Raw genomic sequence first — 25,238 nt, forward strand, 5'->3', positions numbered from 1 at the left:
AAGATGCCTGAGCGTTATGAAGCCCTGGTATTTAGAGAATAGAAAGGGAAATGGAATATAGTGTAGGAGCTATGGAATGACTAGCCAGAGTATAAGGCCAAGGGCAGGGAAGAAGGCTTCAATCACAAGATGTAAGGAAATGAAAATTCTAGACTGCAAGAAGGACAGGGCTGTCATCTGCGGTTAGGTAAACTAAAGCAAGGGCCCTCATGCCTCCTCTTCCCTTTGCTTTGGTTGAAATCAGATACACGCAACAATGAAAAACAAGAACATAATGTTCAGCTGAAGCAGTCATAGAATGCCGGAGTGCACTGTAGTGGTCAGCCACATTTTCATTCCAACAATTGTAAAAGCTTTTGGAACGCCTTGAACTTCAGGCTTTGGCAACTGTAACTGTGTTAATTGTGTGGATTATTCCATCTAAGTGGAATATTATTAATAAAGGAAATGCTTTTGAACTATTAGGCTGTGTCACTTAAAGGCAGGACAGAGCCTAGAATCCAGGACTGCTGATCTCAGGCAGTAGACAGCTTAGGTCATCTTGCTGCATCTCAGGGTGCATCCAGACCCTCCTGTATAAAGGCCTAGGGACAAATCAAAGTCCTGTAAAGGGGAAGCGCCTTAAGTCAGGGCACCTTCATTTTGGTTAAACACACCCTAATACCCACCACTCAAAGAAATCTGCTTCCCCTGCTTAATTCCCCCACCCTATGCATGCACGCATGCATGCATACCTGCCAAACACTCCCTACTCTCCATCCTTCTCCTCCTCCACCCATCCCTACAAAGCCTCTATGGCTGGTTGGCCTCCTCCAGAGATGTGGGTGGGTCACCATGGTGACAGAGGAAGCGCTGTTGCAGAAGGAGAGAGACAGAAACAGCAGGGGACGTTTCTTGGAGCCTCATACAATGACCTCTGCCTTTCTTAGAAGTGCTTCCTTTAAGTCAGAGAAGCACATTAGAGGTAAAGAGAGATACTGTTATGTTGGAGAGATGGTGGAATGCCTGAACTCTTCTTTAAAAATTTCTTTTCTATGATTTTCAGGTGATCATCAATATAGCCATCCGATTTTGAGCAGTGCTACCCAGATCCCGCCACATGGTGAGAGATGATTGAGAGCACTCTGCATTTCCTCCTCATTTCGAGTAGCACCATTCTAAGGACGGATGCCTATCAGGGCATCACACACATGGTCATTAACTCACTGAAGCTAAGGAGGTGCAAGGAGCCACGGGCCCACCCTCCTCCAGGGCCACAATGCTCTTATCTCACTTGTAGGCTATTTTCCCCTTGGTGTTTCTGTCTCTGATATCAGAATGATCCCTCGACATAAACAGAAAGGGGCTAGACCCATTTCTACTTGCCACAGACCCATTTCTACTTACCACTTGTATCACTTCTTAGAGTCACAAATTCCATATGTCCACAGCAAGGAGTGGAACACCCTCCTTTGCTCAAAGCTATCTGTGATGTCATTTACGAAGGACATGAGACTTGGTTAAACTGTATTGATCCTCCCCAAACTAATTAAGATTTGATAAAACTCAAAACTGATTTGGGCTTCAGCCTCTTGGCAGAAAAAAAAAGAGGCTGAAAATTGTTGAGTGGAGGAGTGTTAGCATAGTGCCCAAGGGTTATAAAACCATGTTTCCCTCTTAGGTTATAATATCCTCCCACCAGATCACAGCTGAACAGAGAAAACCTATGTTTGGCACCTGCTCAAGACTTGATAGAACATAAGACAGCCATGTAAATTGTGAACTATCAGTCATGTTTATCTCTTTGCTGTGAAAGAGTGAAAACATCATTAAGCTTTTAGTGAGAGAGAAACTCAAAACAATGATAAATCCTACAGGCCACCTGGTAGAGAGACCTACCGCTGTCATGTACAATCAGATTTATCAGGTTGTGAGGTCTAAAAAGTTAGCACTGGGAGAAACTGGGGAGATCAGTGAAAAGAGGTTGATACCAGTGGTGATGCTGACAGTGGGAAAAGAAAGGACGGTTGAGATATGAAACCTTTTGAAGAAAGAATTAGAGAAACTTCCTTACTAACTGAATATGGCTGATGAGAGCCAATGATGACATTGATTAGAAAAATGAGGGTTTTATTAACACAATTGAAGGAATCAGAAAAACTGCCAGTATGTATAGGGGATGGAGTTGTCAGTGAGTTTGGATCTGCACACCTGGAGTTTGCAAGAAAAAATATTCAACAGGCAGGAATGCAGACGTGAAGTCTGGAGGAAGGTTAGAGCTGAAGATGTGAGTGAAGCTTTGGAGGCAGTAACAGAAGCCTCAGGAGTGGGGCCACTCTGCACTGAAAGAACAGTGCAGAAGGCAAAGGCAGGGAGCCTGGGGGATGCCCACAGTAATTAAGCAGCCAAAAGAAGAGCCAGAAAAGGCATGCAAGGAGAGCTCCCACTTGCTCAGTCATACTCTGAAAGAACAACTACTGAGCTGATTTTTCCCCAGAAGGAGCCAACACAAGCAGACTCCTGAATACAACAGTAGGAGCCATTCTTCCCTCCTTCTCTTCCTGTCTTCTCTTTTCCAACCGGTGCAGGGAGATGGGAGTTGATGAGACCCGGTCCCTGCCCTTGAGCAGCTCACAATGTAGTGGGAGTAGAGTTTTCTCTGCATTGCTTTCTTGGATGTTCCCTTCTTTCCCAGGAACTGGCAGAGTGACTTTCAAGAGAGGAGGGGGCCTGAGTCTACTTAATTAGTTCTCTACAAAGAGCATTAATTGGATCCTTATTCTGGGCCAAGCACTATGAAGGAATCAAAAGAATTGGAAAGCAAAGCCCTGCTGTCAAGGAGATTGCAATATTTGGAGATCCACAATCCCAACTCAACTCAAATTATTAGAGATCAGTTAGATACTAAACTGGGTGGAACTGACTAGAAGAGCAATACAGGATTAAAGAACAGATACTGTAGGCTAAAAAGATGGGACATTGGCACAGCAAAACGTCTTGAGTGAGGGGGGAATTTCATAGAGAAGAGTAAAGGAGGCATTGCCATAGGAGGGAGATTGTGCAACGGTGATCCCATGAAGGCAGAAGGCAAGAGAGAGCTGGCCTTGGCTCAGGGGTATGTTCTGGAACACAGTGGCAGAACAAGAGTATCCAGAAAGATTGCATTTGGAAGTGGGTGAGCTGAGTGATGCCTTGTTGAGAGCATAATGCCAAGAGGCAGAAGGAGGTTCCTTCTTCTCCAGCATGGCCAAAGTGAAGAGGCAAGTGCTGAGAGATGAGTGGCTATTACCCCCTCTGAGGAGCAGCACTCCCAAGTTCCTGCTCACTCCATTTCCTGGCATCTGTCCTGATGCATGCCAGGGAGGCTCTTTCTGTACAGCATGTTCTGATGGGGAGGTAAAGCACCCCTCACCCCCTCACATATGTCCTGAGCTGGCATGAACACCAGCTCACTGGCTGAGCTTTCCTGGCTCAGTCCCCAGTGTTGGGGGGGACAATGAAGGCAGGAAGGGATAGGGAAGCCAGGAGTCCCCGGTGCTTGGGGCTGCCCTTGGACAATGCCTAGGAGGGCTTCTCTCTCTCCCACCTCTCACACAGTCCACAGAATTCATGCTTTCCATGGTTCTGCACTCTCTTTGCCAAGAGGTGTGGCAGTCCTCCTGCACATTCGTCTAAAGTTAGAGCCTGCCCCTCTCAGAACTTCTTTGGCCTTGAGGTGTCCCAAACCAAAGAGGATTGAGGAATGACACAGCGAGACTATAGCTGCCCAACTGCCTCATTTCTGGGAATGGTACCCCCATTTCCCATGGCAGCCACTCATTGACTTCTTATTGTGGCTTCTCCTCCTCAAGTCCATGAAGCACTGAGGCATGCTGGTCTTCTTCCCCAGGATCTCCAGCTCTTTCTGTCCCCCCATCCTCACTGCCTCCCTCACCAGCCCTGCATGCCCCCTCTCCTTTCCCGTGTCACTCATCTGGCCGTGAGCTCAGCACACACTGCACTGTGCTCCCATCAGCCACCCTCTCATCTCCCTTTCACCTTTTCTTCCACTTTTCCTTCCATTCTTTTCCCCAGGTCTGGCATTGAACAACACTCCTTTCCGTCTCTTCAGATTCTTGCATCTCAATGCTCTAACTCAGGGGAAGGAAGAAGAAAGTGGGGATGACGTGCTATGCATTTTTGTCTAGGTTCTTTCCTCCAGCAGCTTAGAGATGGCTAAGGGGGGCTTCAGAGAAAGGAATCAGAGTAAGATAAAATAGCTCTGTGACTCACTGTGGCTTGTCAGGTGCAGAGCTTGGAGAGGGGAAAAGGGGCTACACGAGCTGTGCAAGGATGCCATGGACGGAGCATGAGTTGGGTCTCAGTGGAGCTGAGTCCAGGACCCAGTTCTTCTATGGGTACATAAATCACAGAAGTCACTCCATGTCCTCCAACTCAGATTTTTCTAAGCCTGAGAGCTAGGTTTGCCTAAAGCTATTAGGAAAAGGACAGCACTTTTATACAGAAGTAGATGATTTTTATGATGCTCCTCAGCTCCATCAGGCTTACGTTTTCAGCAGATAACCCAGAGATGTACTGGGAGAGAGAATTCCCTCCGCAGACTCAAGAGTCGAGTCTCCCATTCACAGAACAGTAAAATCTCTTGGTGGTGGCTAAAACAGCATCTGCCCCTAGGCTTATTGACAACTGGAACTGAGCATGAGGGAAACTGAGTCAACAGTATCACCAAGCTATGTCCAAGCACAGAGGAGGTCCAGGAAAGCAGATGGGGACTCGAATCAGGGGTGAGGCAGAAAGCAGGGGAATAAAACCTATAGCTGTCCCCTTTGCCTGCCACAGATATGGTCCTCATTAACACAAAACACCCCTCCCTTTTCTTGCAGAGAAGCCACGGATGAACAACATCCTGACATCAGCCACCGAGCCCTATGACCTCTCCTTCTCCCGCTCTTTCCAGAACTTGGCCCACCTGCCCCCATCCTACGAGTCTGCAGTAAAGACCAACCCCAGCAAGTATTCATCTCTGAAGAGGCTAAGTAAGTCGAATTTCCCGCAAGTTGAGGTCTGTCTCTGGGGCTCCAAGATATCTTCCTATGCCACACTCTCTTGCCCCATACCCCATAGTACAGCTGTCGAATCCCAAGAATAAAGAAGGAGTTGCAGGATGGGAGAAGAGAATAGACAAGCTCTTAGTTTTTGTTCCTTATGGACTGAGTCCATCCTTCCCATACATAGAAAGAAGACCATGGAATCCTCAGATTCACATCTCCATAGGAGACAGCCCTCCAACTCATGCACCAGTTTAACTGCAAGAGAAAGCCTTCCCCCAGTCCCGCACACATCTGCCTTCTTCAAACCATGGGCCTTCCTTTCTGTATACCCTCTACTGGATAGAGGCTAGTAACGGCCAGAGCTTTCTCTGAGACCTTTCCCAGAGAACCACAAACCAGCTCCCTCTCCAACCCAGCCAACAGTGTCTTGAGGACCTGAGATCCTTCACCTCCCATGCATACACCCCATTTCATCAGTCCAATCCAGTTTATCCAGTGATGCCAGCTCTGCCTCTGGAGTCCGGGGAGACTCTGGGCATCAATGGGTTGAAGATACAAAAATGTCAAAAAAAAGTTCCCTAAAGGACAGCTCTTCCTCCTTGGCTTTCTGGCCTTGGGCCTTCTCCTCCCATTTTCCCATGAGTCTCTTTTGATGACCACCCAATGGCAGTAGGAGCCTCAAGGGGTGAACATTTGCTTGAAAGCTTCAGGGTAACCTACCCTGACAGCAGTGCAGCCTCAGTCCACATCAGCCACCTCCATAGTGAAACGCAGAGTCTCTAGCTAGAGATGGGACTGTCTGATAACCTGAGGAATCATCCCGAGGTGATGAAATTTGGCTCAGGAGGAAGGATACCCGCCAGCGATCCCGCTGCGTCAACTGAAGAGCAGGCAGAATTCCCACACTTTTGCAGAGATCTAGAAGGCCATGTGTAGGAGGAGCAATGCAGGTTTATGTATAACCTGCAAGTTCAAGTAGGTGTCTGTGTAGCATGCAAGTTCTGGGCAAATTCAAGGGTACAGAGAGCAGTGTGAGCTTAGGAGGGCCTGCTGGATAGAGAGGAAGGTGGAGCATCTAAATGAGGCACACATCTAAGATTACTCCAACCCGCTTGCATTACGGGCACAGGTAGAGCGTGTATAGGCTGATTATGTGGCTGCGTGGGGACTGGAGGCCCATGCATTGGCTTTCTGTGCATTGCCTGTTACTACAGAGAAGGTGTTATGATGTTCCTAAGGTACCAGTTAAACATTTTCACAAGTGTTTCCTAGTCTGAGCACCTTACTTTATTCTAGCAGGAGGCTGGCTCTGGACCTCAACAGAAAGCTTCTGGAGCTGCTATTTGGATGTTTTAGTAAAACAGATGGCCATTCTGTTTCAGGACCATGGTGTGGTAGATACAGCCCAGGACCAGGGGGAGTTCAGGGACTTGAGCTTGCCATCAACTTTGCCCTGAACATGCTGGGGATTCTGAGGAAGTCCCTTAACATATCCCTCCTCAAGGTGGTCCATGTACCAGACACTTTTAGCATTGCCTGGGAGCTGGTTAGAGATGCAAACTCTTGGGCCCACCTCAGACCCACTGAATTAGAATCTGCATTTAACAAGACCCCAGAGAATGGTTTGCACATTCAGTGGGAAAATACACCCTTCACCTGTCTGAGCCTCCAAGTCCTAATACATAACTAAAGAAGTTTGACTGTATTATCCCTGAAGATTGACAGGTCTGTGATGGAGCAGGAGGGGTGCAGGGTTCTATCTGCGTCCTGGCTGCAGGGTCACCCCAGTTGCTTTCTCTCACTCTGTCTCTCCCCTGCAGCCGACAAGGAGGCTGACGAGTATTACATGAGGCGGCGGCACCTGCCTGACCTGGCTGCCCGCGGCACCCTCCCCCTCAATGTCATCCAGATGTCCCAACAGAAGCCGTTGCCACGGGAACGACCCCGCCGGCCCATCCGGGCCATGTCCCAGGACAGGGTCCTGTCCCCGGATCGAGGCCTGGCAGATGAGTTCAGCATGCCATACGACCGCATCCTGTCCGACGAGCAGCTGCTCTCCACGGAGCGCCTGCACTCCCAGGACCCGCTGCTGTCCCCGGAGCGGACGACCTTTCCTGAGCAGTCGCTGTCCAGGGCCATCTCGCACACGGACGTCTTTGTGTCCACACCCGTGCTGGACCGCTACCGCATGAGCAAGATGCACTCTCATCCCAGTGCCTCCAATAACTCGTACGCCACCCTGGGCCAGAGCCAGACGGCAGCCAAGCGTCATGCCTTTGCCTCGCGCAGACACAACACAGTGGAGCAGCTGCACTACATCCCGGGCCACCACACCTGCTACACAGCCAGCAAGACCGAAGTGACCGTGTGACCAGCGGGGCAGGGCTGGGGCTGCTGGGCATGGCAGAGCAGAGCAGGGGCCAGGAGGGGCCGGGAGCAGAGCTTCTAGCCTTGCCACTCTCCCTTCCCTCGTCCCCTCTGTAGGAAGTGGGGGTGGGCCACCTTTGCCCAAAAAGCCATACCCCCGGGGACAGAGCCCCGATGGCCTGGTTCAATACGCTTAGATCCAGGACCAAGAGCAATCGCCCTTGCTCCTCCAGAAGAGTCAACGGGGAGTGAGGAGGGGGCTAGGCCCCATTCTCACCCCCAACCACCTTTGCCAACTCCCTTTCCATCCCGCGCCTCCTTCTCCCCATCCGGGGGACTCAGCTGCAGGTTCTGTCAGCAAAGAGACCCCTGCTTGACCATGGTCCGAAGCTGTCTGGGTTTGAAGGGGCCAGCGGGTCCAATCAGTGGGCTGACCGAATAGGCTACTCGGTCTCATTCATTTACCTAGAACCGCATCACAGAAATCTTCTAGTGCCTAAAAACTGCCTGCTCGCTCTCTCAGAGCCAGGGAGCTGCTGTGTCCATAAGCACAATAATGATTTTTTTCTTGCCTGCTGGAACTCTCTGGTCCCCACTGAGTGGCCCTTCCTTTGCTGACCCCTGAGGGCCCAACCCTGGCCCTGCGCCCCCTCCCCTCAACCCCAGGACCCAGAGGGGTTCCCTTCCTTCAGCTGCCTCCCCATTGGTGGAAACTCCGCCCCCTTCCAGCTGACTGCCTGCCCATAAGGACCCTGGGCCTGTCGTTTTTGGGGGCTGTGCTCCTCCCCTGGCCCTGAGGATTTCACCCTTGAGTTCTCTGGGGTTTTGGCTGTAGCCGTCCCAGAGGGGAGTAGCGATGGGGTGCTGGCCCGCCCAGACACCCGATCATCTCCACACTCCCTCCAGGCTTCTAGACCTGACCATGACTGCCACTCAGGCCGCCTTCTCCATCCCTGCTCTGCTCCCAGGAGGCACCTGCGGTGGCCAGAGAGCCAGGGTGGGGAGGGCCACTGTGATGTGCAGGGTCTCAGGCTCAACATTCGCATCCTGCAGGGCTCCAGCTGTTCACACATGCACCTCTGGCAGGACCCAGGCAGAGGTTTCTAGAGAGCAGCTCTTCAGCCCCCAGACAAGGAGGATGAGAGGTGGTTGTCCTGCACCCTGTCCGCCTCTCCTTCCTTCTCCATCTCTGTCTATCTGCTCAGTTCAGAGCTCACTCCTACTGCCTGTCTCCCCTTCCCCCACATCCTCCCTGCAACTTCATTCCTCCTGGCTGTTCCTTCTTCAGATCTGTGCCTCCTCTGGATCAAAAGGACAAAGACCTATTAGCAAAAGCAAACAATGGTCCTCCAGGCGACTGGCCTAGGGGCTAACTGGGCAGGTACCCACAGCATCGTCCCTTTCTGCAGGCACTGGGGCACCTGGTAGACCACGGTCCTCAGCTTTGTTGGGGGGGCCACTACTGCCCGCCCACCTCAGCCTCTTCCCCACCTCCAGCCTGGGGGTGGGCATGATGTGACTTCCTCCTGGGGAGCTGACAGTGAATTCAGCAGCATCTGCTCCCCCAAGACCAGAGAGCCTGGTGGGGGAAAGAAGAGGTTTCCTCATTCTCAGGGCCAGGGCACCCACTGGGTTGGGGCTGGGGGAATCAACTCCAGACTACTGGGTGAAGGTGTGATCCGTAAAACAGTCAGATCCAACAGCAGTACCCTTATAAAAGGGGTTTTACCTGCCCTCAATTCTGCCCTCATGGTCCTTTAAAAAGGCAAGTGTAGAAGGAGAATTTCTCGGTGTCAGCCCTGGAGATTTTTTATCTAACCAAGTCCACAAACCACAGAGAAAGCAATGGACTGTTTCCTTTCACTGATTTCAAGAGTTCCAAAGCTCTTATCTCCATCTCCCCTCCCCAGGGTGTGCTTCCCAACAGGAACAGGAAACCATCACATGGGTCTTAGGGGGATGGAGGTTGGGGGTTGTGAAAGCCACCCTCAGCCCCCACACTGGGGACGCATTCCTGGTAACCCTTGGTAGGCCAAGGACTACCCTCTCCGCTTTCCTCCCCACAGACACATAAACCTTCTTAAGGGCTGGTCCCCAGGGGTTTATAAGAGTTTGTTCGAGAAGGTGAGGCTAAGAGGGTTGGAAAGGAAGAAGTAAGTCTGAATACAGCAGGTGGCTCCCAGCTGGGCCCGAGCCCAGCACCTTTGAATCCTCTAATCTGTGGCCGTCCCTTGAAGGCAGGATGCTGGTGGTGAGGGGAAAGGACCTGAGTGGCTGAGTATGCCCCTCCCTGGTGTCTACATGCAGATACACACCAAACCAGAAAGCTGATCCCATCTCCAGTGTCAAAGCTTCTCAGTACCAAGTTCTGCAGCCCCCAGGGTGACACTTTTCCCCACTTCTCCCCAAGCCCTGTCTCTGACAGGGTTTCTGTCTGTCTCAGGGGTTGTTGACGGGTTGATTCCAAGACATTTCTCATCCCAGCATTACCATTGTCTGGGTGAAAGTCTCTAATGTCAGTTGGGTTGGAAAATTCTACTGCAATGGTTACTTCTTTTCAAGGATTTCTTCTGCTTCACCTTTGGGTCTAGAAGCAAAGAATGGAGGGAGGGAGAGAAGGAGGATAGGAGGGAAGGAGGAAAGAAAAAAGAAATAGAGATAGGTCTACAAACTTGCTCCAATTCAGTCCCTCATTTCAAAATCCCAAAAACTATGTCATAACTGGGACACAGAGGTACCCCATTTATTCAGCTGTCCCATCCATCTTTATGGAACAAGCAAAGCCACATCACTAGGCAAGTTCACGTAGCAGATAAAAAAGGCTTCTGGGGCTAGAACCTAGATGCCATGATTTCTAGCCCAAGCAGGCTGGTGGCCTCTATCATACATAGAAGTACCATCTACCCCTACAGTAAAAGCCTCCTCCACCTCACAAAGGAAGCGTAAATCCCAAGATTTCCCTCTCCTTGTTTTATTAATTCTTTCACATCTCTATTGCTCTAACAGGAATGCACTAGAATCTGCACAGGTTCCCTCCTGCCCTGAAAGTTCTGCCTGGTCTCCTTGGCCTCTGATGGCATTGAAGCTCTCACAATCCCTCCTGCACCTCCACCTTCCCTGTCTTGCTCCAGGCTCCTGGCTCCATGCCTTCCTGAGTCAAAAAGGCTTTGCCAAGAATTCCTTCACCTCCTAACCGGGCTTCTGCCCTCAGGGCTCCCCAGTGTCTTGGGAGTATCTTGGGCCACGCGTCTGCCTCTTAGAAAGTTCCAACCTTGCTCCCAATTCACATTTCTCCTCCCCTCTTTCCACTCTCACTTCCAGAAACTCCTGATTTCCAGGAAAACCCAGATTTCCATGCCAGGTCACTCATTCCTTCCTCTCGTCTCCCTCTTCCTCCTTCTATCTTCCTCCATTCCTAATTTCTTTTCCCTGGTCTTCCTATAATCTCCAGCTCAAAAAATCAGAGCTCTCCTTGAAAACAATGGAAGAATAAGACATTCTGCGGGTCTTCTATTTGCCTCATTGGTGTATCCTTTATCTCCTTCCCCTGTGAGTTGATACCCCAGTGCACGGAGCCAAGGGCTTTCCCCGTCTGAGCTCTGGGAGAAAGGGAATGGAGCTCTGGGTTTGAGATGTCATGGCCTGTCATGGTCAGTTTGGTTCCTGACGCTAGCAAGTCCCCTGAAGCTCCCAACCCAGCCTGATGTTAGCCCAGAAGCTCCTGCTCTGGCCAAAGACTCCTATCCTTGAGGGTTCTCAGCCACTGCTCCAAAACACCTGCCCCTTTCCTGCTTGTGTATGTCACCTATCCGCCTTTGTCCACAAAGACTTGAAGGCCTCCTGAGTCTCCAAGCATGGAGGAATATCCACGCCAACATCCCTACCATCAAACTCAGTCCATTTTCTTCAGAGATACCTTGTCTGTCACCAGCCTCCACCCTCATATTCCTTCCACAAGCAACTGTGCACCTAACCCAAGTTAAAAATGAAAGGGCTGCCAATCACTCGGACTCCAGAAGAGGCCTGCCCTGAGAAAAGCTGGCATGTTACCTCCCACATACATTTCCTGTCATCCTCTCCAAATCTGGGAAATTTTGCTCGGGAGTATTTTCAAGAAAGCGCATTGTGTTTTAATGAAGTATTTTTCAGGGTTCAAATGTTATTTTTTATAAATGCAGCATTTTAATGGCAAATTCAATATGAAGGACATGTCTTCCTGGGCTCTATATTTGATTTTGGAAGGCAGCATACTCTAGGAGAAATAAAAGCACAGGGCTGAGGCTCTGGAGACACAGCTTCCAGCCCTGGCTTTGTCTCCGAGGGGGAGTCATGTTCTCCACTCAGTGCCTCAGTTTCCCCATCTGTAAAATGAGGGTCTTTGACTAGATGAGTTCTGAAGTTTCATCCAGCTCTTACATTATAGGGCTTTCATTCCCTGCCAGCACCTGCTCTCCCCGTTCCTCCCCACCTCCACCGAGCTGCACACATCCCACGACGCCTGCCCCACAGTGATGTCCTCAGATGTCCTGGACCGCACTCCTCACTAGAGCCTGGGGTGGACCTGATGGGCTTGGCCACCCAGGGATGCCCTCGTACCTGAAGTTTAAGGGCCTAACCATTCAATAGGTCACCAACTGTGTGCCGTGGAAGCCCTCTTGTAGAGACAACCTAAACCATCCTAAGTGGCTGTGGAATTCTGGGGAATTCTGAGTTTGGAGTTTCCATTTTGGATACGGTCCTTATAGCTGGAGGGAGGCGGTTCCAATTTCAGAGAGGGAGCTGGCTGGAGAGAAAGGTCTGGAGGTTTGCCCACAAAGGCATGAAGTTTGTACTTGAGGGCAGCTGGGAAATTCATTTCAAGCTGCAGAGGGACATGTGCATAGGCTCTTGTGTGGTAATGAACGTCATGATATCCCACTCTGGAATGTGCATCCTGAAGACCAAGTCTGGACACTGAGGCTCCATTTCAACTGGAGGAGAAGGCATCACTCACTATTTGGGCTCCTAGGAAAGGGCACTCACCCCATCCTAGTACCTTTCTAGCCCTTCCTCATGACATTACCGTCCTCCCGGTGAAGGCTTATGAAGCAAGAATGGAGAGTCCAAGTTTGTTATCATCAAACCCATCTTGTAAATCAGGAAACACATTAACCTTCCATCAGTCAGAGAAATGCTGTGGCTGTGTGTTTCCTTAATGCTCTCCCTCCTGAGGGAGGAGAAGACCCTGCTCAACTTTGCTGCCCACCCTGCAGTGACCCCTGAATGCCACGCCATGGGAGGACTCATTCATTGGCTTCATAGTGGCAAATATTCCTCTAGTTCTATAACTCAACTAGACATTTTGTAGTAAAGAATTCTTGAACTTCTCTAATAAAAAGCAATTCTTACTGTAATATTTTTAGTTTGGGGACACAATTTCCTAAGGGGGGATTAATGAACATTTTTATGCATTAGCCCAATTTATGAATTTCATGTTTATTATATGGTAGCACTGATGAAAAGTACCTTTCTCTATCTGTATCTTTGCAGTGTCTTCGTTACTCATACGTAAGCTTCATGGTGAGCAGTGCTCTAATAACTGCTTCTCTGTACAAATCTCATCGTTCTACTTACCTGTCAAAGCACATTCTACATGTACTGTAAACAAATACACTTTAGTAAGATTTAGTCTTAAGGATTTTTCCACTTTTGTCAGTAACAGATATTTATGGATTAAAAAATAAAGCCGTTTCAACATAACGTGTGTCTCCTTAAGTAGCCAGGTGCTGACTTTTACAGAGTCAAAACCAAAAGTAATTAAAAAGCAAGAAAGAGTGCAGAAGGTCATTGGAGTTGGGGGCAGAAGCAAAGATTAACTGCAAATAGGAGCTAGAGAACTGTGAGGGTGAAAAGAGTGTTTTAAATACTGGATTGTGCTGATGGTTGTACAACTGCATAAATTTACTAAAAATCACAAAAGTTTATACTTGCAATGGGTGACTGTTATGGTTACCAATTAAACCACAATAATGCTTTCTACAATGAATACTATGAGGAATGTGGGAAGACAGGCCTCGGACAAGTGTCAATGGACAACGTATACTAATTCAAAGTAGAATTATTAGGTTGGTGTAAAAGTAATTGAGGTTTTTGCCATTAAAAGTTGAAACGGCTTTATTTTGTACTTAAAAGTTTTTGCCATTAAAAGTAAAGGCAGAAACCTCAATTACTTTTGCACCAACCTAATAGAAGTTCTGGCTCCTTATCCATCCTCATTTAGCCCAGAACTATTTAATATTCTTGGACATTAGGTCTTAGTCTGATCTTTTAGTTCTTGTAGTTACCATGGGTAACTGGAGTACAGCCAGTTAAGTATCCAGGCCATTTAACCCAGAGAATCAAATTGCACCATGAAAATTGATTTAGATTTGGAGTTTTGTTGAAGACTCTCTTTTTCTGGACATGTTTTTAATATTATTTCTTTGGCACATGTTCACTTTTGCTGTTAAAGTCATCTGTTTTCTGTTTCTGAATTTTCACCAGAACCTCAATACCAGTGGGCTCAGGTTCAGCAAACAAAGTATTGCCAAACAGGACAGTTGTCGAAACACCCAACTTCAGCACTTCCACAGTTCCTAGAATCCACAGTCAGTCACACTCTCTTGCCAACTCCCCAACTCCCTTGTAAATAAAATCCTTCTCATTGAAGGCACTGGACTTATTCCCAAAAATCCTCTCATTCTCTCCTGTCATTGACATTCATTACCTAGGACAAAGTTACAAACCTGTTTATTATTGTACATTATAACCCATAACCACACATACTCTGAAATGTATTTACTCATTACAACAATCACTATCGCAGTGCAATTACATGTAAGTTACAGTGTCTAACCTATTATGACTCATAGCAAGTATACACACACACACATACACACATTACAAGTACAAGAAAGACTCATTAATCTATATCCATTATTGGAAAGAACTCCCATCCCCCTCAAAAAAACCCAAATTCTGAATTGGGGAATTTTTTTAGTGAAGTGTAATTTAATTATAATGCTTAAACATAATGACTAAATTAGACTAAAACATGTTCCCTAATAGAAACTCTCAGGAAATATTCCTTATTGAATATGTAAGAATAACATGTGACTAAAATTAAAATGGTCAAGAGTTGTGGATCAGAATGCTCTCAATATGCTTTAATGGTGCTTCTAAAATACTTTAAAAGACTATTTTCTTAAATAGGCTAAATATCTCCCTTTAAATATTCTTAACTTTAACAATTTGTTCAGCTTTTTATCTTTGGTCCTCAAAGGTAAACCTCCATTCAGACCCTGACCACAACTGTCACTAATTCCAAATTGGTGAGATCTGAATGAATGAGGTTTTAATACACCATCAGTAATAAGCCAAGGCCAACAAAAAACTCATGTTGGAAGCTGAGATTCTAGGAGTTTTGGACAGCTTTCCACCTGCAGTGTTACTTTGGACACTAATTTTCCTCTTTCTCCTCTCTGGTTTAGCATGAGAATGAAGCTCAAAACCTCTAGGGAGTAGCAAGAAAGATTTCCTTCAAGGATCTAAGAAGACCTAGGACACTCACTGTTTGGGCTACAAATGTTACGAATGGAAAACCAAGAAAGGGTTTGGGAGCAGAGGCTGGAAAAGGGGTGCCTTGAAAGTACCAGAATAAGGGAATCAATGACTTTTATGTGCTGGATGTGCTGGCCAATGTCATCTCTGGGCCTTGGTTTCTCATCTGTAACCACTGGAGAATTCGATAGACTCAAGATCTTTCCAGTGTCTGATATTTTATCACTTAATAATCACAAAACAATACTCACATTGTATCTGGGCTTCTAGGTAGCTGAAAGAGCTTGTGAAGCACCCATCCTGCTGTCTTCCTCAGCCCTGTCCATCTTAACTTTCCCATCCGTATCAAAACAGGATGCAGTTGAAGAGTACTGGACTGGAAGTGAGGGGACCTTGTTTCTTGTACCGGCTTGGCCAAACTTTTGTTGTGTGATCTGGAAAAACTTATTTCTCCTCTTCAAATCTCAATATTCTCATTTAAAACAAAATGAGTAGTCCAGACCAGGCAGTCTTTTTTTTTTTTTCTTTTGAGGAGTCTCCCTCTGTCGCCTAGGCTGGAGTGCAGTGGCGAGATCTTGGCTCACTACAAGCTCCACCTCCCGGGTTCATGCCACTCTCCTGCCTCAGCCTCCCGAGTAGCTGGGACTACAGGGGCCCGCCATCGCGCCTGGCTAATTTTTTGTATTTTTAATAGAGGCGGGGTTTCACCGTGTTAGCCAGGATGGTCTCGATCTCCTAACCTCGTGATCCGCCCGCCTCGGCCTCTCAAAGTGCTGGGATTACAGGCGTGAGCCACCGCGCCTGGCCAATAATTTTTTTTTTAATTTTTTATTTAAGAATGTCAAATCAAATATTGAGAGTAGAATAAGGAGAATTGCTTTAATTTAGAAAATAGGTTTACTGGCCGGGCATGGTGGCTCAAGCCTGTAATCCCAGCACTTTGGGAGGCCGAGACGGGCGGATCACGAGGTCAGGAGATCGAGACCATCCTGGCTAACACGGTGAAACCCCGTCTCTACTAAAAAATACAAAAAACTAGCTGGGCGAGGTGGCAGGCGCCTGTAGTCCCAGCTACTCGGGAGGCTGAGGCAGGAGAATGGCGTAAACCCGGGAGGTGGAGCTTGCAGTGAGCTGAGATCCGGCCACTGCACTCCAGCCTGGGCGCCCGGCCCAGACCAGGCAGTCTTTAAAATGCGTCTCAGCTTAGTCTCTGCTTTGGTGACTTTGCCAAGATTTTACAAGGAATTGGTGAACTTAGCTGGTGTGGATCATGGCGGAAGGGTAGAGTGGATGTGAAGAAGGAGAAAACCCTTAGCTGGAGCCACCACTTATGACATAGTATCTTCCCAGTTGTCAGCATGGTCTACCCTTGTGTCAACAAATGGCTATAGAGGAAGCAAAAATATTGAATGAGAGGAAGAACAAGGTCCTCAGAAAACTGTCTCTTTTGTTTGACTTTTTTGTGATTTCCCAAAATCTACAAACTGCCTTTCAAAGAAATTTCAAAGAATACATTTTCATGGAAAGTTCTCAACAGTTCATCATTTTACAGTGTTTTGCCATTAGAAATAGAGCCATTAGAACGTGTGTTGCAGAACCAGCACTCTCCACAAAGAAGAGAGAAATTTTTTTGCCTCCAACCTCTATCCAAGTTCTGGAGATGTGTGGCAAAGGTAGTATACTAAGGCTTTTGCCCTTATTCCCAAGTGTGTGTACTTTAATGCTTCTTTCCTGGAGCATTTAGAAGAGCTACTCTTACTGGTTCATCACGGCAATCATGGAGAAGATCTCCTCTGCTACATAAGGCAGGGGGTGCATATATTGTCTTTATTTTAGACTTAGAGGAAACTAAAAATTGTCATCTAATCCAGTGCTACTCAAAGTGCCGTCCCTAGAGCAGCAATATCAGCATTCCCTGCGAGCTCCTTGCAATACAGATTCCCAGTGCCCACCCCAGACTTTCTGAATCAGAATCTCTGGGGGTGGGGCCCTGGAATGTGTATTTTAACAAGATCCTTAGGTGACTCTATGCACATTAACCCTTAAGAAGCACACCATTTTGCCTTTTTTTTTTTTTTTTTTTTTTCAGTTTTGAAATTGTATAACCCTGTGACAAAAATAAAGAATCAAACTCTGGGGATCAGAGTAGCCTTGGTCTATGCAGCCTGATGATTTTAGGCAACCAGCTTCAGTGACAAGATTAGAACAAAAATGGGTGTACAGAGGATTAAGCATTTGGGAAATGAGGAGAAAGCTGAGGTAGGGTGCATAAACTCAAAAAGTTTAATAGAAGACTAGGCACAGGTGGCTCAGCCTGTAATCCCAGCACTTTAGGAGACCGAAACGGGAGGATCACGAGGTCAAGGGATGGAGACCATCCTGGCCAACATGATGAAACCCTGTCTCTAATAAAAATACAAAAACTAGCCGGGTGTGGTGGTGTGTGCCTGTAGTCCCAGCTACTCGGGAGGCTGAGGCAGGAGAGTCGCCTGAGCCCAGGAGGCAGAGCTTGCAGTGAGCTAAGATCTCGCCACGGCACTCCAGCCTGGGCAACAGAGTGAGACTCCATTGCAAAAAAAAAAAAAGTTTCATAGAAGAGAAATTATGTGGCTGCTGGACAGCATCATAAAGATGAATCTTTAAAGATTCCCCAAACCAGAGAGTCAAAATTTAAAGACAAAGGAGAACAAGGATAAGGATGGGGATACACAACAAGATCTATTTCCTCAGGCACAGGAGAAGGACGGAGTGGGCAGGGCTGCTCCAGTGAGGCTTCACGGGAAGGCAAGATGGCAGCCACTATGAGATGAGGAAGCTTCTCAGGAAGGCAAGATGGCAGCCACTATGAGATGAGGAGAAAGGGCTGCCCAACAGTGGTTTTCCCGGAGGGTCCCAATCTTCTTGGTAGTCCAGGAGACGGAGTCATGGGAGGATAGGGTGGATTCTGCTATGGTGATAAATAACTCCCAAATCTCCTTAAGACACCAAAGGATGATTTTTCACTCCCCCTCTGTTGTAGATCAGCGAGGACCTCTGTGGTACTTCCTCATCCTTACTCAAAAGCCCAGAAATAGGGGAGCAGCCTCTATCAGCAATGTTACCAACACCATGGCAGAGAAAAAAGAGAACTCTAGGGGGGTCCCACAAGGACAATTAAATGGCAGCCCAGAGTGGCACATACCACTTCTACTCACATTTTCTTGTACGAATCTGGCCATATGGACCTACCCCACCAAAGGGGAACCAAGCAGTGTGATTCTACCATATTGCAGGATAATGGAAAATATTCAGTGAGCAGCACCAGTGACTACCAGAGTCACCGTGTTGAGTTTAGAGCAAAAGATTGGGAATTTATGTAGACAAAGGTCCCCTTCCCTATCACCATGGTAAAACCATCAAAGTGTTATTTTTTAAGGCAGGTGAAATTTTTCTGCAGCCGGCTTATTATATATGAAGCCAGTGGTGTGGGAGCACGTACACTGAACAACCTCTTTATGATAAGACATCTATGAAGTGTTGAGAAAGTATCCCATAAACAGATCATCTATTCTTCAGTTCCAACCTCAGGGCTCCAGAGAGGACAGTGGATATGAAATGCTAACAGTAGATTCTGTGGAATCGCATCAAGATATTCTCCTGCAACACGTAATGATTTTAAGTTGTGGTGGTTTCCATCCACCCCCCTTTCCTTTTGCCATAGTCTTTTCCTCACTACTCCAAACAACAGTCACCCTCCATCTACTCTGCCCTCAGGGAAAAGATAGATAGACACCAGAGGAAGAAGTCTTTGTTCAACCTTGACTTTCAAAATAGAATTTTTTTCAAGGCCACAGGGCAAAAATTGTCACATAATTGCAAGAGACTTATAGTAGAAAGAGAAAGTGTTTTCTCTGACAACAACAGCTGACCTTTTAGTATCAATGAGCCAAGCTTGGAAAGCTTGAGTTTTTACAATAAGCCACAGAGTAGACAGCGTATAGGATGTGGTGGAAAAGCATGTCCCAGCTACACAAGGCAAAGAGAAATATCCTCCTGCACTGGGGAAGAACCTCAGGTAGAATCAAAGAAGGGAGAAAGAAAGCAAGATATGTGAATCCCTGAGATGTCCTGACCCTGATCACCCACTATGGGGTGGGCTGGTAGGGAAAGAGGGAGTGGGGAAAGTGGACAACCAAATCCTCCAGATAGACTGGAGAATCTGAGGGTAGAACACATTTCTGCCTGGCTTCCTGCCTAGATCTTAGGGAAGTAAATTCCTAATGAATGTTTCATGCCATCAGGACAGTGATGGAAGCATGGAAACAGCAGTGAGACAGGACTACTGTCTGTCAGGACACAGAGACGGTCCTTCACTCAACCCCAGACTTCCAGAGCTCCTAAGTGATACCCAGAAGACAAGTACCCTGGCAAGGAATTTAAAGGCTCTCTCCAAAGACTGCATATCTCAGAGTTCACAACAGCAGAAGACCACCATTACAGAGAAATGAAGTCAAGTACAAATCTACACATTTGAGTTACAGCCACAAAGTGTAAAATAGGCACATCAATAACCTAAGACCCAAAGTCTTTCAAGAGCGTTTCTCAAACTTCTTTGTCTCAGGACTTCTTTACACCCTTAAAAGTTATTGAGGACCACAAAGAGCTTCAATTTGTGTGGGACTTAACAAAATACAATTATCATACTGAAAATTAAAATAGAGAACATTTAAAATTTATGTATTAATTTATTTTACATTAAGAATGATAAATCTATGATGTGCTAACATAAATAACACATAATTATGGGAAATAACTACATTTTCCAAAAAAAAGAATTAGTAAAAAGAGTGGAATTGTTGTACATTTTTTGCAAAGTTCTTTAATGTTGTGCTTACTGGAAGATAACCAGATTCTGATGTCTGCTTCTGCAGTTACTATCCTGCAGTATAACATCTCGTGCAGCCTCCAAAGGCAGCCTGGTGAACACAGGGGGAGGAAGGGAAGCTCCAACAGAGGAAAGAGAGAGAAGCCCATTCCCCCCAACACCCCCCGCCACTGGTCAGCCCAAAGTAAAGCTGAGTTGAGGGCTGGAAAAAGCTTTAGTTTTACAGTCATTTGGAAGCTGTTAATATTATAGTGGTCTTGGACTACTTATTATTAGGCTGGGAAATTACCAAAATGACTTTCTATTTTCCAACAATAACCTGAAAAGTAGGGAATGGGAAAAAGGAATGAAATTTCTTACTGGCGACACACTTGGGTTTACTTGCTTGGCATAATGGTTATATAAGCAAGCACACCTGGCAAAGGACCTGTGCAAAATACCCCAGATTGAGGAAGACGGAATGTCGTGCTAAAGACCTGAAGGAGGAGCATACAATTACAGGATTAAGGAACTGTATGAGTTCCTTGATAGACTACAAGAAGAGAAGAAAAGTCTTTTACGAACAAGGAACAGTCTTCACAAGAGAACAAGATAGGATAGAAAGGACACAAGATTCATGGACATCTGGGTCTTTGCCTTCCATCAGTCATCCTAGCCACCATCCTATGTCCCCCACTCCTCTTGATAACAGACTCCAACCTACTTTAGTCACCAGTGCAGGCACATGGCTCAAGCCAGACCAACTACAGTCTTTTTCTTTAAATTCCAAACAGAAACTTAAATAGAGAAAATTTCTTCCTTCTCAGGGATTGGACCTTAATGATACAAATCTAGGGCTACTGTAGCCTTGTCCTACAACTATATGGGGAAAGAATGAAGGTGTTGAAAGAGAGGAATAATGATAACTAACTGTGCCCACTCAATGCTAACTGTGCACTCGGCACCATCAAAGCACTTTGCAGGCATTATTAACCCACTGAATCCTCATACCATCTCTTACGAGGTTAGAACTACCGTGTGTCCCATTGCTAAGGAATTTGCCCACATCCTAAGGACAAGGAGAAGCCACTGAGGGGCCATGGGATGTATAGGAGCAAGATGAAAGTTACCCTTCAGAGAATGACTAGAGCTCTCCTGTAGAATATGGATTTGATGAAGTTCATGTTGAAGGGCAGAGAGACCAGTGAGGAGCAGGGTGGTATCACGCTGAGAGATCCACCAAATCAAGAGCTTTAGGCGTGGCCTTCAAATTTCAGTTGCAAAGAGCAACATAATGGTCATTTAAGGATTCTGAGTCATTTTTCTGATTATTTAAAAATCATACTGACTGGGTGTGATGGCTCACGCCTATAATCCCAGCACCTTGGGAGGCCGAGGTGGGTGAATCACCTGAGGTCAGAAGTTCAAGACCAGCCTGGCCAACAAGGTGAAACCCTGTCTGTACTAAAAATACAAAAATTAGCCAGGGGTGGTGGCGCACGCCTGTAATCCCAGCTACTCAGGAGGCTGAGGCAGAATTGCATGAACCTGGCGGGTGAAGGTTGCAGTGAGCCGAGATCTTGCCACTGCACTCCAGCTCAGGCAAAGGAGTGAGATTCCATCTCAAAAAAAAAAAAAAATTATACTGAACGATCTGAATCATTGATTTTTTAAAATGTAGACTAATAAACTGCTTAGCAGTAGCTTGTATTTATCACAAATCCCTCTTTCCATTTATCTTCCATCTAGGACTGTGATTATTCTGGCGTATACTATGCTTAAAAGTCAGGATTGTGTGTGTGTAAAATGTGTAGCTAAAAGAATAAGTAAATATATCAATAAGTATGTTACACTAGGTGGTGGGACTCTATCTGATTTATAGTGATTTATTTATATTTCTTTATATTTTCTATCACTTCTAAGCATATATTATGCCTGTGTTCAGGAAAAAAGTCAGTATTTGTCATGTTACCAATATCATAGGATCATTATATATAAATCTATAATAAATGTATATATGTATCAAATGTGTGTACATAGATCGTCCCTGACTTATGGTGGTTTGATTTATGACTCTTTGACTTTACAAGGGTATGAAAGTAATACATGTTCAGTAGAAACTGTACTTTGAATTTTGACTTTTTCCCGGGCTAGCCTTACGTGGTACAATACTGTTTCATGATGCTGGGCAGCGGCCAGGAGCCACAGGTCCTAGTCAGGACCACCATCACAAGCACAACCAACCAATTCAAAGGCAAACAACCAATTCTGTTCTCTACAGTGTACTGTTTTCAATAAATCACATAAGACATTCAACACTTTATTAGAAAATATGGCTTTGCGATAGGTAATTTTGCCCAACTGTAGGCTAATGTAAGCGTTCTGAGCATGTTTAAGGTAGGCTGGGCTAAGCTGTGATGCTCAGATGGTTAGGTGTATTCAATGCATTTTCGACTTACAATATTTTCAACATATAATGAGTTTATCATGAGGAATACCCATCAAAAGTTGAGAGCATCTGTGCATGCATGCATGCGTTCGTGTATGTGTGCATGTGTAACTAAATGACTGGAAGAAAACTACCCAAATTACTAACGGTGTTAGTAAATCTTGGTAATTTTTAAATTTCTTTTTACTTTAATGTAGTTCCCAGTTTTCCATAATAAGCATGCATTACTTTTTTAATGGAAAAAAACAAAATTCATTCTTTTAATATTGAAAAGAAGTGAGGTTGGAGGGCTCACTTTGACAAAGATGCCACACCTTTCTGAAAATGGAGCAGCAAATGTTTTGGCCATTCTCCAGCAGGCCTTCTACACAAAGAAGCCACAATACTCATATGGAGGTTGGCTTAAATTAGGAAAACTCAGGGGAACTGGGAGCAACTCTACCAAGCATCCACCTTAAGGTGGATCTTTGCCCCCTTTTTCTTTGTTTTCCAGGGCAGGGCTTTTATCACTGGATAATTAGCTCTGCCTTTTATACGAAGTACTTCTAGCTGTGACTGGGGAATTGGCGGATTAGGGTTTGCAACAGGGCCAGGTGGGTTGGGTGAATGTCATGCCCTCTCTAGTCTGTCTAGACCCCATCACTCCCTACTGGATTCCTTATAAGTCAATTACTACTGCCTTTAAAAAGAATTCCTGGCTGGGTATGGTGGCTCACACCTGTAATCCCAGCACTTTGAGAGGTCGAGGCAGGTGGATCACCTGAGGTCGGGCATTCAAGACCAGCCTGCCCAACAGGGTGAACCACATTTCTGTGAAAAATACAAGATTAGCCGGGCATGATGGCGCACGCCTGTAATCCCAGCTACTCGGGAGGCTAAGGCAGGAGAAGTGCTTGAACTCGGGAGGTGGAGGTTGCAGAGAGCCAAGATCACGCCACTGCACTCCAGCCTGGGCAACAAGAGCAAAACTCCATCTCAAAAAAAAAAAAAAAAAAAAAGAATTTTTATGCTATATCTAATCTTAGCCTAATATCATATTTGTTAGAACCTTTAGGAGGTGGTGAGTAACTACGTCAAATTAGAAAACATAAGTCCCATCTAGATAGAATGAGCTGTATTTTCTCAGCTGCAGCCAATCCTTATAATACAGAACTGCCAGCCCAGAGTAGCCTCTATTTTATATTTTTAAAGGATTAAAAGACACTGATTTTTAAGTTATGTTAATACATTTGAAAAGAAAACACTTTCTGGGCCAATGAGTTCTGGCTAAATACAATAGCTTTGTGAGCCATGATTTGACTAGTCAACTAAAAAAAATACATGACCTCCAAGTCAAATAGTCAGTACTAGGATTCCTTGTTTTCCCATATCTGTAGCAGCTCTTACCCACTGATACTGAGTACTATGCAGAGCACCTATAATTCTGAAAAATAGGTCTGGCGGCACGCATAAATGAGTAACATCTTGACGCAAAAAGAATGGTCAGGACATTTCAAGAACACACAAGATCCCAAACCAGAATTGTTAGACATAAACATCTCCTTTGGATATTGAAAATTGTGGATGCAATCACACTTCCTGGTAGGTCATGAGATTTAGGTTTTTACAGTATAAAGTGTTGGCTACATAAAGGGTCATTATACAATACTGAGCAGAGCATAATCTATATGAGCCTTTGATGCAGCTTTGAGCTGGCCTTGAGACATTTTGCTTACTTCCAGGATGCCCTTTTAACAGACCAGTAAAGCTTTGGAAGATTCTGAGCCAGACCAGTCTTTGTTTTCACTCTGTAGCTGTGAGACTCCTGGGAAGCTATGTCACCAAGAAAAAGTCATTGTAGCAGTAAATTGAAATCATGTCAAAATATAGCAGAAAGAGAAAGATGAAATACCAAATCCCAAACATCTAAATCTCTCCTCAAACTGCCACATCTAACTGCAATATCTTAGAGGGAGATATATGCAACCAGAAGAGAACAAAGTAAAGAAGCATTTATGATTATCTAGGGCAATGTAGAATTTTAGTGAACTAAATTTAATCAGAACACTCAGGCCTTAATAGATCTAGGCAATGCCATTTCAAGGCATGTTCCAGGTGAGCTTATGCTAACCATGGGGGAGAAAGCTCTCAAAGGAAGAAAGGCCAAATAGGAAAAAAAAAAAAAAATGCAAAAAGGTTGGCCTTTCTTCTAGAAAAGAATAGCTCCATCCCAGTCTCATTTATCCAATTCTAGCCAGCAAGCATGTTCAACAAGTATTTGTGTTGGGGTAGTGGGACTGGAGGGAAGATGGCAGAGTGCACTCTGGAGAGCCAAAGTGAAATTATCAGAGGTGTTTGAACCACAGTAACTCCATCTTGAGTAGGGGCTGGGGAAAATGAAGCTGAAACCGTCTGGGCTGCATTCCCAGGAGGTTAAGGCATTCTAAGTCACAGGACAAGACAGGAGGTCAACACAAGATACAGGTCATAAACACCTCGCTGATAAAACAGATTGCAGTAAAGAAGCCAGCCAAAACCCATTTAAACCAAGATGGCAACAAGAGTGACCTCTGGTCCTCGTTGCTACACTCCCACCAGTGCCATGGCAGTTTACAAATACCATGACAATGTCAGGAAGTTACCCTATATGGTCTAAAAAGGGAAGGCATGAATAATCCACCCCTTGTTTAGCTTATAATGAAAAAATAACCATTGAAATGGACAACCAGCAGCCCTTGGGGCTGCTCTGCCAATGGGGTAGCCATTCTTTTAGTCCTTTACTTTCTTAATACACTTTTTTTCATTTTACTCTATGGACTTGCCTTGAATTTTTTTTGCACAAAATCTAAGAAATGCTCCCTTGGGATCTGGATCAGGACCCCTTTCCAGTAACAAAATGGAGTTGGTTGGCCCTTCTTTCCCCGGAGAGCAATCCTTACCCTCTCTTCTCTGGACAAGTGAAGGAAGAGTGTCGCTTGTGGTTCAGTCAAAG

General features: G+C 45.9%; 1 protein-coding gene across 1 annotated transcript; it reads left to right on the forward strand.

Annotated features, from left to right (window-relative positions):
• Positions 1–1,050: 1,050 nt before the first annotated feature.
• Positions 1,051–13,136, forward strand: SHISA6 (shisa family member 6). Its single transcript, XM_017855174.1, has 3 exons — positions 1,051–1,102; positions 4,863–5,015; positions 6,851–13,136. Exons 2-3 carry the CDS (start codon positions 4,874–4,876, stop codon positions 7,399–7,401), a joined length of 693 nt encoding a protein of 230 aa, XP_017710663.1. The 5' UTR covers positions 1,051–1,102; positions 4,863–4,873; the 3' UTR covers positions 7,402–13,136.
• Positions 13,137–25,238: the final 12,102 nt, after the last annotated feature.

Source organism: Rhinopithecus bieti, unplaced genomic scaffold, assembly GCF_001698545.2.
Source record: "Rhinopithecus bieti isolate Rb0 unplaced genomic scaffold, ASM169854v2 scaffold_40077, whole genome shotgun sequence".
NCBI lineage: Eukaryota > Metazoa > Chordata > Mammalia > Primates > Cercopithecidae > Rhinopithecus > Rhinopithecus bieti.